We start from the raw sequence: 13,941 nt of genomic DNA, 5'->3' as shown, positions 1-13,941 counted from the left end.
TGCCCCAGCCCCCTGCACCTAAGTGAATGGGCCCTCGATAGAAGATCCCCATGTCACCGTCAGGTTCGAAAACCCCCGGGCACGCTACCCCGCCTAGTCATGGCGCCCGGGTGGAAACGGTCGTGAGAGGGGACGACAAGGCCAAAGGTAGCACAACAAGGCTCCCGCGGGAGTGTCGAAGAGGGTACCAGAGTAACCTCATTGCACTGTGCGGGGATGTAAAAGAGCTCCCGCAGCGATCTGTCAACGTCCAGGGGCCGTGACATAATTGGCGTGTCCCGCACGGTTAGCCTGGTAAACCAAAGGAATATGACGGGGGTCCCGGTGGTGGGGCCTTTGGCCGCGTCTCTAGTCCGCGAGTCCGGAGTGTCCGTGTCCACTGGAAGTAAACGCAAAATCGAACTCTAAGTTTAACTCCGAGTCTCACCCCCCGTCAGACAGGGTGGCGTGAAGGAGGAACACGCCTCCCACTTCAGGCCGGTGGAAGGGAGCTCTTGTTCCCTTTTGTTTGCCTTAGAGCTCCAAGGGCTATGCACATCTCTACCAGACAGTTTCAGCTGGTTTAAAAACTAGACCAGTTGTCATAAACTAGGACTTGCTGCTCAATATTTCCTCCACTGAGATCGCCCTGCTCAACTGTCGTAAATCCGGCTATGCTCCGAATCTCAATGTTCCTAGAAGTAAATACAAGTTTTTGCATGGAAGATATAGATGTCTATCTATAACATATTTATTTATGTAAAAATATATTAAGAAAAAGGATATTAATCGTCTGATTATAAATAAAACAAAGCTTGGCTAGGTATTGATTACTGAAATAATATTGGGTCATATTTACAGACAGTTCAAATATTTACAAGTACGAAACTTTCTCTAAAACCTTTTTATCAAACCGAATTTATAAGCCAATAGTGACGAGATGTTGAAGATTAAAATATAGATACACTCTAAAAAAAAGCGTACTAAGAATACTTAAATCAATAATCAATTAGTTTGGACCAGATGTCATTAAATTTGTAATAGATCTAGACTAAAAATAAAAAAGCATTTATAAAATTAAAAAAGGAGGAACAACCTAAATCGAACTAATGACCCTTAAGCTTTCTCAAGCCAACGCGGTAACCACTCTACTAGCCAAAAGTCTATGAACTTGGAAGATTGTATTGTTTCTATTTCATGTTTGTGTTCACTAAGCCTAAGACGACAGCCTAACATAAAGGGAACTAATTAAGCTTAATTCACCACTTCAGTCAAGTACTATTTCTTTCCATTTATGAGATACCAGACAAAGTAATTTATTACCAGAAGTTAATTCACAAAATTAACTAAGTGGCTATATTTTTTTCATTCTTGTGTTGTCAGGCAAAAGAAATATGTGTGCCAAATGTCTGCTTGATCCAAGATTGGCTGTCGGAGAAACAAACTTGGCTAGACATACAAGCAGGCAGACACACAGACAGACAGTGAGCTGTGTAAGAATATCCAAAACCAAGACAATTTTTAAAACATTCCAATCATGGCTTGAAATCAACGTACAGTTGAGTTATCTGAATGTTCAACACATTGATGTCTATGAGTTGAACCACAGTCGTTCTAGTCTGAAGGAAGCATAACAGATAAGAAAAGACGCTGATCTAGTCGAGTACCACCTTTTTATATTCCTTGGTTATTTCAACTTCATACTTTACTAAGGAAAGAAATAAGACCTTTTTTAATTCGTGAAAAATCAGACTCGGCATATTTTTATATTTACTGAAAACCTCTTTCTCTCTCTTAAATTCTCCATACCCTTTTCTCTCTATATACATTCTCAATCTCTCCCTGACTCTCTCTCTTAATTTAATAAAAAGGAAGGTAACCTTTTAATGATTAGCTATTTTATACGTCATAGATTGAAACTGTCGGTGCGTAGGTTATGGTATTCTAGCACCAATGTTTATTAAGTGCACAATTTTTGAAAGCACTTTCTTGGCTGCCTTGCTTGTAAGTTTATGGAGTGTTTTTGTTATGCTGGTGTAACGTTTGTTGAGATTCTTCTGTGTTCCCCTGTTTAGGGTGAGTATTTAAGGCATTAGTGCATTTCGTAGTTGTTTCGTTGCCTTGGCGTTTTGGGACTAAAACTTTTAATTTGTCTTTTCTTATGTCTTTACAGGGAGTTAGGAGTGTAAGGGGTATCTAGGAGGGGTAGTACCTCTAGTGGACAGGCAGTCGTACCTTCTTTTTGAGGGTAGCTTGGCTCACTCTTGGTCCCCACTCGGTATCAAACTCTCACCTGTGGCTCACAGAAGCTGTAGCATGCGCAGCGGCCACACCCCGGAAACGGCTTTGACTGGCCGGCTAAACCAGGTAGAGGGTATCTGAAGTGTCCATGGCACTAAGTACACTGAGGTTCTGTCAAACCTAGCATGTGAGGTCTGGACTTTGCAGCCTGTGCGTAACGTCACAAAACTAGACTAATCGGACAGAAAGGCAACCACCAACACAGTGCTGTGGAGTACTAAAGAGCAGGACAAGACACACAGAAAGTCTCTGGTCATCCATTGCACCTAAACTTATCCCCGGACGTCTTGACCAAATCTTGCTTCCGAAAAGGATGGGCTTTAGGGCGAGAGAGTGAGGTCGACGTTTTGCGCGAATCCTCCTCACTTTAATCCAAATTCCAGAGCAAGTAACTTGTCATCCCCCCCCCCCAAACAGGGAGTTAATTATGGGATTATCAAGATTAACGTTGGAGTTTATTATCGGCTGTGGGCCAGTGTTGAACGTACTATTTTGTGGCGTTGTGTTGTAGCAAGTGCAGAATTATTGTTTAATTGCTATAACCACAATATTCGAATATTTTTAGACTCAATGTCATTACTTCATCAGTTTTCATTATTACTTATATTCATATCATTAAACAATTACATTGTTAACAGTGAGTCACTTATTTATTGTAAGCACCAAGGTGCCTGTTGAATGTCAAGGGCTCGGGCAAACGAGCTAAGGCTTTAACACAACCCTGACAGAGACCAACGGCCATAGTAGGTTTAAACTGCCTTGACCACTGATCTGTGACATGCAACCTGTGCTCAAAGGTCTGAATTACAAGGTGACGATTGGTCGCGCGCATAGACAAGGTGTTTTGCAAAGCTAAAAGGTGGTCGACATAACAGAGGCACCTCACGGAAACGCGTCAAAGACCAGCTTAGGCGTCCACTTTCCTTGGCTGACATAGAAGAGAGCACCTGGCTGCATGCGGTGTCGGAACAAGACAGCTTTAGGTCACTCACGAAGGCCGCGGGATAATCATTTGAGACCAAAAGAAAATCTGCTGCCGAGGACAAACGCAGACGACGAAAAGAAAATCTAAATCGACCACCTGCGGATAATGGTTATGCTTGTCCTGGTTGTGGCAAAATATGTAGGTCACAGTTGGGGCTGCGCAGCCAGGGAAAATACTGTATTCCTCACTAATCTTCGGACTCGAAGACAAGCCTTATTATTATTATTATTACTTCCACGTACAAGGACGTAGGGTGCTTTCTCTTACACTGATGATATGACATATTACTGATGGTCATAACGACAGCCGTTCTATACATTGAGTTCAGCTACTGCTCGTGTAGAATTTCGAGGCTATTTATTTACAAAACTTATATTAACTCATGTCATTTTTTTTACAGAAAGCAGGACCGGATTTGAACGATTAAAGGCCCTGAATTTTTGTGGAGTCCTTAGACAGGATATTTGTGTAGGCCCTTACCTTTTCAAGCTTTCTTAAAATGCTCGTAATAATGTCCAATCTAAAAGCTTGTCATATTAGTGAACCAAAAGTTTTAAAGGTAATCTCAATTCTTTTTTTTTTTACTTAATATGAACATTTTGTTTTAAATTTGTTTCTTCTTTAAAAGGTATGGCCTAAAGCGATCGCACAATCATCTGCTTCTATGACCAATGCTAACGAGCGTGTCATGTGGTCAGCATAACAATTATTGGTCATTTCTTTTCCCAGGTGTCCATTAGAGTTGGGTGGGCTAACGAGCGCTCTAAGAATCTTGAAATTCAAAATCAGTCTTGAACGAGACCCCTCGGTTGTGAAACCAACAGTTATACACCTCATCCACCTCGTCCTCCATTTATCAAGAATCAACCTTAAAACTCTTTGTAGGGGGATTTTAAATTCAAAACTAAAAAAAAAAAGCCCACTTGAGGGAAGGGGGGTTAAACTCAAACACCCCCTTGGCTTGCTACGCTAATAGATTTTTTAGTGTGTATTTTGCTTTTTCTTATATTGATGAGGCATTTTTAAGATTCAAATCCCGCAGAAAATTGGGGGGGGGGGATAAACTCAAACCCGTTTGGCTACGCTCATAGCATTTTGAAGTGTGTATTTGCTAATCTTTTATATTGAAGAGGTATTTTTTGGCTCCAAACCCCCGAAGGAAGGTTTAAACTCAAAACACCTTAGGCTAAGCTCATAGAATTTGGAGTAATTTACATTTTTTTTATATTGAAGATGTACTTTTTGGCTTCAAACCCGCTGAAGGGGGGTTTAAACACAAAATAAAAACATCTTGGCTACTGAAGAAGGGATATTCTTATATTGAAGAAGGGGTTAATCATCAATTTCGGAGGGGTTTTAAAATCAAAATCTTACTTATCTATGCTCTTGGAATATAAGGATTGTCAAAATTTAACTGTAAAACAACCTGATAGGAGGCTTTAAACTCCAAACCCCTTTGGTTGCGTTGGGGTAAGTGATGGTTTAGTATTAAAATCTCACCTAAAATAAACAAATCAAAGCAGAAATCAGTCATTAAACTCTATGAATATTACAAAACTAATATTACTACTGCATAATGTTCAGGAACTGTGGAACTTCATTACTCATTTTTATCCCAGTGACTGCTTTCAAATGCCAGTCAGGACTAACCTGTTCTTACACTTATTTTCCAGAAATAAAATATTTGTTCACAGATGTATGTCGACCAAATGACGTGGAAGTATAGCAGCAGTGTTTTAAGTGAGGAAATAACCCAAAAAACTTCCTTGAAAGAACTGACTTGAACTTTTTCAGGGCATAATTTACCTTGAGGGCTTGAGGAAAGTCATCTAGAGCTGAATCAGCTTCTGCACTAAATGAGGATATTAAAAACTGGTTCAGAGTTCTTGTCTAAAAATAAGAAAAAAAATGTCACCCTTTTACAAAGGAAAATGCTAAAAACTGTTTTCACTTGCTTATCTAGATAAATGAAATAGCTATGTTTAATAAAATTGAACATGCTCTTACATTTTCTATGTATATAACCTTATGAAATAGTGCCGATAGCAAGCATAAAGTCTGTCTTCCAATAAAGCGTGAGAAGCGTGGTCGAGAGGCCAAGTGCTACCTAGAAGGGGGCTCGAGGTTCGATACCCGACTCGGGCAGAGTTGTGTTTACTGAACGTCTTAAGGCAGCACGGAAAACCAACTCTTAGATACCCCCTCCCCCCCCCCCCCCACTGGTCCACAAATGAGATTGAAATGAAAGCGCTCTGAGCATGCTATAAGCATGAAAGTAGCGCTATATAAAAGCTATAATAATAATAATTATTGAAAATATTAGAAAGTCACAGTCAATGTCCTTTAAAGAACATTTTTTTTCTTGAGATCCCAAGCTAAGACAGAATACTGCAGTGTAATGACCATGGGAATGTTTTGTTTCCAAATCTTCGCGAGTACATCTCGTGACTGTCTTGTTGTTGAGACCCCTTAGTTTTGTTTTGTTTTTTTTTTTCACTGAGATAATTGCTTGAAAAAGATGGTTGGTATTGGATGCATGTTGCACGAACATTCCGGTGCAGAGGTCAGAATTAATGTGTTCTTTCATTTTATTAACTAACCAATGTTTCTCTCAGTCAAAGCACGGGCTAAATATGATTATTTTTGTGCCCTTATTAACACTGAACTGAGCTTTGATTTAGTTGGCAAACTGAAAGTTCAACTCTGAGACTCGTTTTGTCAATAGTGATAATCTCCAATAGTGATAATCTCCAATAGTGATAATCTCCAATGGTGAAATAATAAATAAAATAATGCTCTCGGCGAGTTTTCTACTAGTGAAAAGTTCAGTTGAAATGTATGTTTCATTGTTATTTCTCCTGTCTTATATCAATTATAATCAATAATTATTATTTGGAAGTTTATACTGTCTGCACAATAAAATTAGGTGACTGAACACAAAATACTTTAAAACATTTTTTAAAAGATTTATTTCGTAAAAAAAACTACAATGGAAGATTCTGAATAAAAACAATATATTTAATATCATTTACATGTAAAGATTCAGTATAAAAATGAAGTAAAAATATTATTTTCTAAAATAAGACTTAAAAAAACTTTTTTTTTCCAGTGTAATGTAAACCATTTGAAGTAAAAGAAAATATAATAAAAGTTTATTAAATTAAAATAGAATAAAAACTTTTAAAATATTGTTAAAAAAAGATTTTAAAAAGGTTTGAAAAAACTGACATTCGTTGACGATAACTACAATGCAATGTACGAGAGATTTCGCACAATGAAAATAAAAAGGTATAATAGTGGTACTGGGGTGCATGAATAGTATTGCAGCTTATTACACAAAGTGCCATGTAATAAAAACAACAACAATAAGTCTTTAAAAAAGGCTAAAATTGTCAAAAAATAATTTCTGTTTTATCTACATAGTATTTACAAATCGTTTTAGTTACAAAGTTTAAATTAAAGGATTACAAGTGATTTTAATACATTTTTTTTCCTCCACTGGGCTAAACCAAACAATGTTCATGCACCTGGAAGTTAAGCAGCAGAAGTCAGACTTTTCTGGGTGAGGGTCACGTGTAGATTTTCAAACAATGTTCATGCACCTGGAAGTTAAGCAGCAGAAGTCAGGCTTTTCTGGGTTAGGGTCACAAGTAGATTTTCAAACAATGTTCATGCACCTGGAAGTTAAGCAGCAGAAGTCAGGCTTTTCTGGGTGAGGGTCACGTGTAGATTTTCAAACAATGTTCATGCACCTGGAAGTTAAGCAGCAGAAGTCAGACTATTCTGGGTTAGGGTCACGTGTAGATTTTCTGCACATCGGGCAGGAGCAGGTTTTCTGAAAGAGAAAGCCGTGACATTGCATCTTTAAAGAATTGTTCACAATGTGTGGTTATCTTTTAACTTATGTTAACAACAGTGTGGGTGCCTTTAAAACCGACACATTTTCTTGTTTCTTTTGGGGGAATATTCCCATCAATCCTCCAAACTCTAGTTGTAATTAATCAATCTTTTAATTGTAGTTCAAACCAAGGATGCCCCATATTTATTTGATAATGATGTATACGTTTGTTTGTTTTTAACAGTCACACTTTCTTTATAAAACAAAGATGTTAGCTTATTGTCATGTTCATAAAAATGTAAAGATCCGTTTAATTTTCCTGGTAGATTCTACATTCAGAGTCCCTGTTCATAAACGCACAAACGTTAAAGGTCATGGTACCCATCCATTCAGAAAAAAATATGAGAGCCCTAAAGTAGGTGAAGATACATTTTTCAACCTTATTTTTGTTTTTGGAGGGGGGATTTTCTTCACTTTGTGCCGACGTTTCGGCGGGCCTGATGGGACCACGTCGCGGGCCGGATCTGGCCCGCGAGCCGTATTTTGGGCATCACTGTTCTAAATATTAGTCAAGAAATTTTTAATGAGGAAATCTAAAATCATTTTTAAAACAGTAATGGGTTTCAGTATATTTAAGTAAATTTCACTATACACGAACACATCAAACACCTACAGCAATAATGTATTCAAACATGAAAAACTTGTATTAATAACACAATTATAATTGGTTTGTACAATTTCTGCACATAGATTGTTACCCACTATGTACTTTCAGGTGTACGGGAAGACTTTGAAGGTGTACGCGTTGTAAATAATTAACTGTTCTGATTTATTATTTTCTGTTATAAAATTACAATAAATTAGTAATTAAATTTAATTCACATTCTTTAATAATATTTAATTTATATTTTTTAAAAACTTAGAATCTGTGTTATTATACATCTTTAAGATATAAATCACAAAGATACATTTGTAATTGTGAGTTACAAAAGATTGTTAGTGTTAGGGAATACATTTTGTTTTATGATTATGGTTATACATCAGAAGTTTACAAATCAATTCCACCAATTGAATAATTGTTTTTAAAAAGATTTATAGTTGTTCATGCAAAATTAGAGAACTATAACGAAAATACATTTGATAAATGTCTCATAATATACGTTTTATTTGTGGGGTTTAAAAAGGTTAGTATCGCCATGCATTTTAACTCTCTGGTATCTGCGACATGTGTATCCAGTTTTAACAGAAAAAGTTCTGAAATACATCTTGTCACCAATTTCATGTGAAGTTGCATTTACAGCATATGTAGTCATTAAGTAAAAAAAAAAAAAAGAAACAGACTATAGGACGTGGAACAGCATCTTAGATTAAAATTAACAACCAGGGAACCACATTTTAAGCTCTTGTCATCTCAGCACATAGATGCAAGTACATAAAGAAAAAAAAAGGGCGGGGGAGAGAAGATAAGTATTGTTAGGTTTTAAAACTTTTAAAGGTTTAAATTTAAAAACAAAAGGTTAAAAGGTTTGGGAAACACTGCTACAGACAATGAAGTATGTATTCACAAAAGTTATTATCAAACTCTATTACAGTTGCAATGCGAATTCTATTGAGTATAACAGCCATGACTGAAACGCTTATTTTACAAAACTGTATTGACAATTGTATTCAATGTATAACTGTATGCGAGGCTGAGTGATAAAACACTTGTCTGCCTATTAAGGGGGGATCGATTTTATATCCCGATTCGAATTGTGTTTTTTATTTGCTGAGCGCCTAAATGCGGCACTGAAACCTTCTCCCAGATACCCCCCTCCCCGCCAAACCAAATGGGTTGGCTAAAGAAATAGGACTTGAGCACACTGACCATGCTTTGCGCTATACAAAAGTAATTGAAAATTAAAATATATACATATTTAAATTTTATCATTAAAAATGAAAATCAGTAATTAAGAACATTTATAATTTGAACACATTTCTTTTAAGCAGGTCCCGGGCAAACCATTAAGTTAATATATAAATGGTACCGAACGGAAAATCGAGCCAAAATCTCATGCATATAATATGCTAAAAAGCTAATAAAAGATCGTCACTAAGAACATGCTTATAGATCCTATGGTCAGCGACTAACTTACCTTAAGCCAGGTATCAATACATTTCCGATGAAATCTGTGTCCGCAGGGCAGAACTCTGACCTCATCTCTAGGCCTGTAGCTCTTCAGACAAATGGAACATTCGTAAGCAGAGGTCGACTCACACTGGCTGGATGCGTCAGCGTGTTGAACCACGGGAATCTGGCTAAGCTCTGAGTTGGTCAAGCCAGGAGGAGCCATGCCTCGACTCTAAACAAAAAAAAGTAAAAATTTCAACTTTAGATCTCAACCGTTTAGTAATCCAATACATTATGTGTCATTATGTGTCAAACTACTCGCAAAGGTGCCCTGCCGAACTACATGTGCAGGAAGGCCCTATCATACTAAATGTGCAGGGAGGCCTAGTCAAACTACTTGTGCAGGGAGCCCTGTCAAACTACACGCGCTGTGGGTCCTACCAAACAACACGTACTGGGGACCATACATCGCTACACGCGCTGGGGGCCCTTCAGAACTACCCACACTGCGGGCCCTGCCAAAATACGTGCACTGCGGGCCCTGCCAAACTACAGGCACTGGGGCCCTGCCAAACTACATGCACTGCGGGCCCTGCCAAACTACAGGCACTGGGGCCCTGCCAAACTACATGCACTGCGGGCCCTGTCAAACTACACGCACTGGGGCCCTGCCAAAATACGTGCACTGCGGGCCCTGCCAATCAACACGCACTGGGGCCCTGCCAAACTACATGCACTGCGGGCCCTGTCAAACTACACGCACTGGGGGCCCTGTCAAACTACACGCACTGGGGCCCTGCCAAATTACGTGCACTGCGGGCCCTGCCAAACTACACGCACTGGGGCCCTGCCAAACTACAGGCACTGCGGGCCCTGTCAAACTACACGATCTGGGGCCCTTCCAAACTACAAACCACACTGGGGCCAGCTCAGTCAGTCTCAGCGCCCTACTACTCTCAATGTTTCTATGTAAATTTAAGCGAGTGTTTTTAACTGAAAACGTTGAGAGCTCATCTCTTTTTAAAATGTGCACCTACCCTAAATATTCTCTGGTATTCATGTAAACGTGCGATAGGTTGCACCAGCCTTGTCATCATGGCTTCACGACGACTACCTATCTCGATGCCGATATTACGAAAGATTCTCATCCACTCGACTTCCACATAGCCTCTAGCTCTAGAAGAAAAACCAAGTTCATTGGTTGTCACCGTAATAGGCTGAGAAATAATCAGACAACAAAAACAAAGCATTAGATGAATAAAATATTGTTACGTATTTCTGAATCTTCTGGCTAGAAGTATTAGTAGGCACACAAATAAAAACACTGTAAAGAACTTGACGACTAAACTTTTAGTTTCATATAACTTTAATGACTATTAACTCTAACAAATCGTCACTGTAACATGTAGCGTAGAAGAATGTACAATATCTGTCAGTTTACAGTTAGCTATACTTCGTTGCAATTCATCTCTTCTCAACTTGCACCGAGTCGTATTCCACAGAACAGACCAACGACACACTTCCCAGTGTCGCTCCAGGTCTCCAAAACTGAACCAAGTCGTAACAGACCAACGACACACTTCCCAGTGTCGCTCCAGGTCTCCCAAAGCTGAACCAAGTCGTACTCCAGTCTACCACATCAGAGCCACACACGTCTTACATCGACTGTATCGACTGTAACGGCTGAATTCCACTGTAGTTCGCTGTATAGACTTTAACGACAGTAGTCCACTCCAGTTAACTCTACCCTAGTTAACTTGCATCGAGTCGTACACATTTCTCTTCCACTAGAGCCGCACACGTCTTACATCGTCTGTATCGACTGTAACGGCTAACTCACGACTCCATACGACTGACTTTCACATTAACTCTCTGGCTTATATAGAGTCCCTAATCGCTTGTCCAAAGTTGCACAAACACGGCTAGTATCCTCTGGAATAACACGTGAGGAAACGTCACATCCTGTCTTTGTTTATACATGTAGATTGCAGAAAACATTGGCTGCAGTGTCATCTTGCCGGGGTCACAAGTTGTGACCTCTATCTGTCACTGGACATTGCTAGTACCTTTTGGAATAACATGTAAGGACACGTCACATCCTGTCTCTGTTTATACATGTACATTCCAGGGAACTGACGCTGCTGTGTTATCTCGTCGGGTTCACACGTTAACCTCTTCCTGTCACTGGTCATTTGTAACAATATAAACAAACAAAAAATCTGGTTAATGTCTGTTTTAACATTTCAAGTGAAACCAGTACATTGTCTCCCTTGTAAGGATTTTTTTACCATTGTCCCCCCCCCCCCTTTTGCAAGGAGAAACTATTTGAGGATTGCAGGTTTTTTTCTTAAATCAACTTTCAAATACAATCAAACCTTTACTTGAGCACACATTGTAAATAATAGCATACAAGTTTGAGAAAAATCAGCTATGGAAAAGCTAATACCATCCAATACGATTGACTCTAGTAAACCTATGTTGAATATAAGGCGTTCCTCATTATTAATTGCCAAAAAATATAATTTGCATTTATTTCAAATCCTCCGTAAAAATCGTTAGAAAAATAGCACACATAAATTTAAAAAAAAAGGTAAAAAAATGTATACATCAATTCCTCCTTTTTATATAGTATTGGTATTCCATTTGTTTATGCAAATTCTTTATTATTGAAAGGAGTTACCAGAGCGTTTTATAGCGTCTATAGAGTTAAGTTCCTTTTAAAGTACAGATATGGAACTATACTATGATATTATGGTACAGCTACGGATTTCTACGTAAGACGCTGGGCTAAATGCTTATGTATATGTCTACTCATTAATTCAACTATTTTATGAACATTAATTCAACTATTTTCTGAAAATTAATTCAACTATTTTCTGAAAATCAATTCAACTATTTTCTGAAAATTACAACTTTTTTCTGAACATTAATTCAATATTTTTATAAAACTATCGAGCGTTTGTTCAAGACCTAACTCAAATTTAATTCTTAAATATTTTGAAAAAGTATAACGCTTGGTATTTTTGTTCCCCAAAATATTCAATTGAAGAAGTCATTAAGAAATACCCTTCCAGTGACCAGGTTCCACCCAAAATCCATACATAATTTTCAAGCTAAAAAGGAGGAATTGAAAAAAAGTGTAATTAGATATAACATTAGTTCTGGACCCTATTCCTCAAATCTGCTACGTATACTATACATTCACTTCCCTTTTGTCTTTAACTGGAACAGCAAGATATATTTTTTTACTATAAATACCTTTCAGTTCTTTTAAATATTATAATCGTCAAAGTAAAGGAGCCAATCGATGAGACTTGTATCCAACTATATATTTTTAAAAATGATTTTATCACAAACTAACTACTAGTGTACTTTTCTGTTTGCGTAAGATTGGGGGGAAAATCACTTATGTTTTCTACTTTGCAAATACAAGGTAGGCTTATGTGTTAGATTCCGAAGAAGTCAAAGAGTGACCAACAATAATTTCTTACACTTGACAGACGTGAACTAGCTAGGGTTTGGGTCACACAAGGTGAATACCTTTCAATGGTGTTTGCTGTTGACCTGGAGATGTGTGGACATTGTGGTCAAAGAACTATGTGGTCCAAGACCTGTGTGGACCAAGACCTGTGTGGTCCAAGACCTGTGTGGTTCAAGACCTGTGTGGTTCAAGACCTGTGTGGTTCAAGATCTATGTGGTCCAAGACCTGTGTGAACCAAGACCTGTGTGAACCTAGACCTGTGTGGTCCAAGACTTGTGTGGACCTAGACCTGTGTGTACCAAGATCTGTGTGGTCCAAGATCTGTGTGGTCCAAGACCTGTGTGGTCCAAGACCTGTGTGGTCCAAGACATGTGTGGTCCAAGACTTGTGTGGACCTACACCTGTAAGGACCAAGACCTGTGTGTGACTAGATCTTGAGGACCTATAGCTTTCTGTATTGACATATGCTGAACTAAGCTCTCTCTTGAAGATGATTTAAAACAAAATAATGTATACCCTCGAGCAATATTTATTATATTATTATTTATTATATATTTCTTAAATATACACAATTTACCTGTGTTAGTCCTCTGTGCATTATTTCTCTCTCAACATATATGATGGCTTCTGTGATCACACTTTCATAGTTCAAAAACTCGACAATTATGTCGCAGTATTCTGTTTCCTGTTTACACAAAATAAAGGATGGGAACAAAATACTTTCCAAAGCTCTACAGTCTCATTACAATTGTACATGTTAAAGATAAATACACAGCAATGAACGACATAGGGTTAGAAGTCTAGATGGATTTTTTTTAAAAGACATTTTAATATTTGGGTTTTTTGGCAAATCGTCACATGTCATGCAACACTTTTTTTTTATACATATGGTACATATTTTAAGGCTCCAAAGACCATTTTATTCTTTGGCCGTGTGGACATTTGTTTTATCTAAATTTATCTCTAACATTGGGGACAAGATATGACAGAACAAATAAGGACAAGACGAATATGAATATGGTGGCTCATGGCGTCAATGTCTGAATCAAGTAATATTTTGTTTATATGTTTCGGACGTTCAGTCTGATAAGATTTACACCCAAGCAATAATCTCCTGCAAAGGATGACAGGGAACAGAGTTTAAAGTCGGGACCGACGTGACGAGTGTCCAAGGTGCATACCATACAACCAGGAAAACAGATATCCAAGCAGTCATTAAAAGTAAAGTAAAAAAAACAACAAGTTT

The 13,941-nt window shown here is 38.1% G+C and overlaps 1 protein-coding gene and 1 long non-coding RNA gene across 5 annotated transcripts in view; one reads left to right on the top strand and one right to left on the bottom strand.

Moving 5' to 3' along the window:
- The first annotated feature begins 1,987 nt into the window (after positions 1-1,987).
- On the top strand, positions 1,988-9,417 carry LOC129928859 (uncharacterized). The gene is made up of 3 exons (XR_008780380.1): positions 1,988-2,055; positions 3,666-3,824; positions 9,285-9,417. It is a non-coding gene; the product is annotated as an uncharacterized LOC129928859 (long non-coding RNA).
- LOC106074285 (mucin-5AC-like) overlaps positions 6,291-13,941 on the bottom strand; it is a 27,492-nt gene continuing 19,841 nt past the window's right edge. For 3 of the 4 annotated variants that reach the window (XM_056045295.1, XM_056045297.1, XM_056045299.1), the window contains exons 15-18: positions 13,273-13,380; positions 10,251-10,430; positions 9,239-9,445; positions 6,292-7,100 (exon numbers count right to left, since the gene is read on the bottom strand). In XM_056045295.1, the coding sequence (XP_055901270.1) occupies positions 7,044-7,100; positions 9,239-9,445; positions 10,251-10,430; positions 13,273-13,380 (552 nt within the window). In that variant the 3' untranslated portion in view covers positions 6,292-7,043. Of the gene's footprint in view, positions 7,101-9,238; positions 9,446-10,250; positions 10,431-13,272; positions 13,381-13,941 lie in introns of all 4 variants that reach the window. The other variant, XM_056045298.1, reaches the window with a different exon arrangement.

Source organism: Biomphalaria glabrata, chromosome 10 (assembly GCF_947242115.1).
Source record: "Biomphalaria glabrata chromosome 10, xgBioGlab47.1, whole genome shotgun sequence".
Lineage (NCBI taxonomy): Eukaryota > Metazoa > Mollusca > Gastropoda > Planorbidae > Biomphalaria > Biomphalaria glabrata.
Note: the sequence above shows the minus strand (reverse complement) of the source record. Positions and strands in the feature narration are given on the sequence as shown.